The following is a 2124-nucleotide window of genomic DNA, read 5'->3' on the forward strand; positions in this document are numbered from 1 at the left end:
TTACTCTGCTACACTCCTCCCCTTAACTCTGCACACCTCCCCTTTACTCTGCTACACACCTCCCCTTAACTCTGCACACCTCCCCTTTACTCTGCTACACACCTCCCCTTTACTCTGCTACACACCTCCCCTTTACTCTGCTACACACCTCCCCTTAACTCTGCACACCTCCCCTTTACTCTGCTACACACCTCCCCTTAACTCTGCACACCTCCCCTTTACTCTGCTACACACCTCCCCTTTACTCTGCTACACACCTCCCCTTTACTCTGCTACACTCCTCCCCTTTACTCTGCTCACCTCCCCTTTTGCCTGACATAACCGAGGCCCCATCAACACTGAAGCCAGCGCACAGAGATGGTCAAGTTGCAGTGGTGATGATCTGTAATATCTTGTCTGGAATTCCACTGGTTAAAAAGTCCACAAGAAGGGAAAAATCATTTTTTTTTTTTTTTATGAAAGGGTACATTGTAAGCTTTAAAATGATGTGTCATACATTGAAATCTGAAACAAGTTGAAGAAGTCATGGATATTTTAATGGTGATACCCTCCAAATGACCATTTTGAGAAAACCAGGCTCAAAGTCTTCACAGAGTTTTTTCACAGAGGTAATGGGTGGGAACAATAGCTGGTTAACTCCACCCTAATCACTCCCTCAAGACAACCACTCCCTCAAGACAACCACTCCCCCATTACACCAGGGGCCTCATTCATAAAAAAGTACTTGAACGTCATCTTTGACTTTGACGTAAGCACATTTTTCTAAACCGTCGTAAGCATCATTTATAAAACGAGCTGAGATGATTTCAACTTGCGTACGTGCTTCCTTCTATAAATACCAAACATACTTGGAATTGAACGCAGGTGAATTGAGGTTTGTATTAACGCCCTGTGATAGCGGCTCAATTATAGCGGCTGAATGAAGCCAAGTGCTATAATATAATATAATACAGACAGTACATAATATATATAATATTATTATTATTATTATTATTATTATTATTATTATTATATATTATGTACTGTCTGTATTATATTATATTATAGCACTTGGCTTCATTCAGCCGCTATTTGAACCGCTATCACAGGGCGTTAATACTATATTATAGGGTAGGCGTGCGTCTGGAAGCGGGAGAGGGCGTTCATCTCACTCATTCATATCACGTTCATTGATAAAATGACATAAGGGATGGAAAGGGGGGATGGCAATTTTAGACGGGGGATGATTTGGACTGTTTTTATTTCAGGGGGGGTGCCATTCCCCCTCATCCCGACTCAACTCGAAATCCAGTATCATTTAGCGCGTGGCCGGGCAAGGTCCGTTCTGGAGCGCGTATATATAGGCATGTTGAAGAGAGATAGACAGCTCCGGAGGGATATAAAGAAAGACTGAAATACAATCATAAACATTAGTTCCGTTTAAATCTTGAATTAAACTAATTTTCTCGGCTGATAACAACATCGTTAATTTTATTACGAGCCACTTGCATGAATGACAGTAGGCAGAGCGTCTCACATGCCTGTAATAACTGCATAACCAGTAGGTGATTTGCGTACGCAACTCGAAAACACGACGTAGAGATTTGATCGTTTCCACGTTCAAATCGACTCACGTTGAAATTGTATAAATCACTACGTTGACGTGGATTTCTGCGTACGACACGGGTAAGATCACATTTTGATCTAAGCACATTCTATACATGAGGCCCCAGGGCTTGATGCTTACCTTTTCCCCAGGTAGCACTGTGCTACCATGTAGAAAAATGTTGTAGCACACCAAGAATTTCAGTAGCACAAAGCGCAATTTTCGTCAACAACGATAACAAATTATCATAATCATAACATATCAAAATGATCATAACCGGCTCTTGGCCGTAATAAAAATGGAGACTCACACAATGTAAAGGGGAAGTAAGAATATTAATTTCAGTTGGCCCACGGTTCGGTATGAACCTCGGTTTTTGGGTCACGGTTCACGGTTCGTTTTTTTTTTTTTTTTTTAATGCTACTATTTATTTACAAACTGTTACTTTATTTTGCTTATACTTATAGAACTTTAACATTTAGACACATTCCAGAATATGACTGGTATATTGTATAATATAAATATATATATAAAAAAAA

General features: G+C 40.2%; 1 protein-coding gene across 1 annotated transcript in view; it reads right to left on the minus strand.

Moving 5' to 3' along the window:
* mmrn2a (multimerin 2a) overlaps window positions 1-1755 on the minus strand; it is a gene marked incomplete at both ends in the record, with an annotated part of 41417 nt that extends 39662 nt beyond the window's left edge. The window contains one exon of the mRNA XM_080523013.1: window positions 1727-1755. Coding sequence (XP_080379139.1) covers window positions 1727-1755 — 29 coding nt within the window. The remainder of the gene's footprint in view (window positions 1-1726) is intronic.
* Window positions 1756-2124: the final 369 nt, after the last annotated feature.

This window comes from Nansenia antarctica, assembly GCF_963989245.1.
Source record: "Nansenia antarctica genome assembly, chromosome: 2".
NCBI lineage: Eukaryota > Metazoa > Chordata > Actinopteri > Argentiniformes > Microstomatidae > Nansenia > Nansenia antarctica.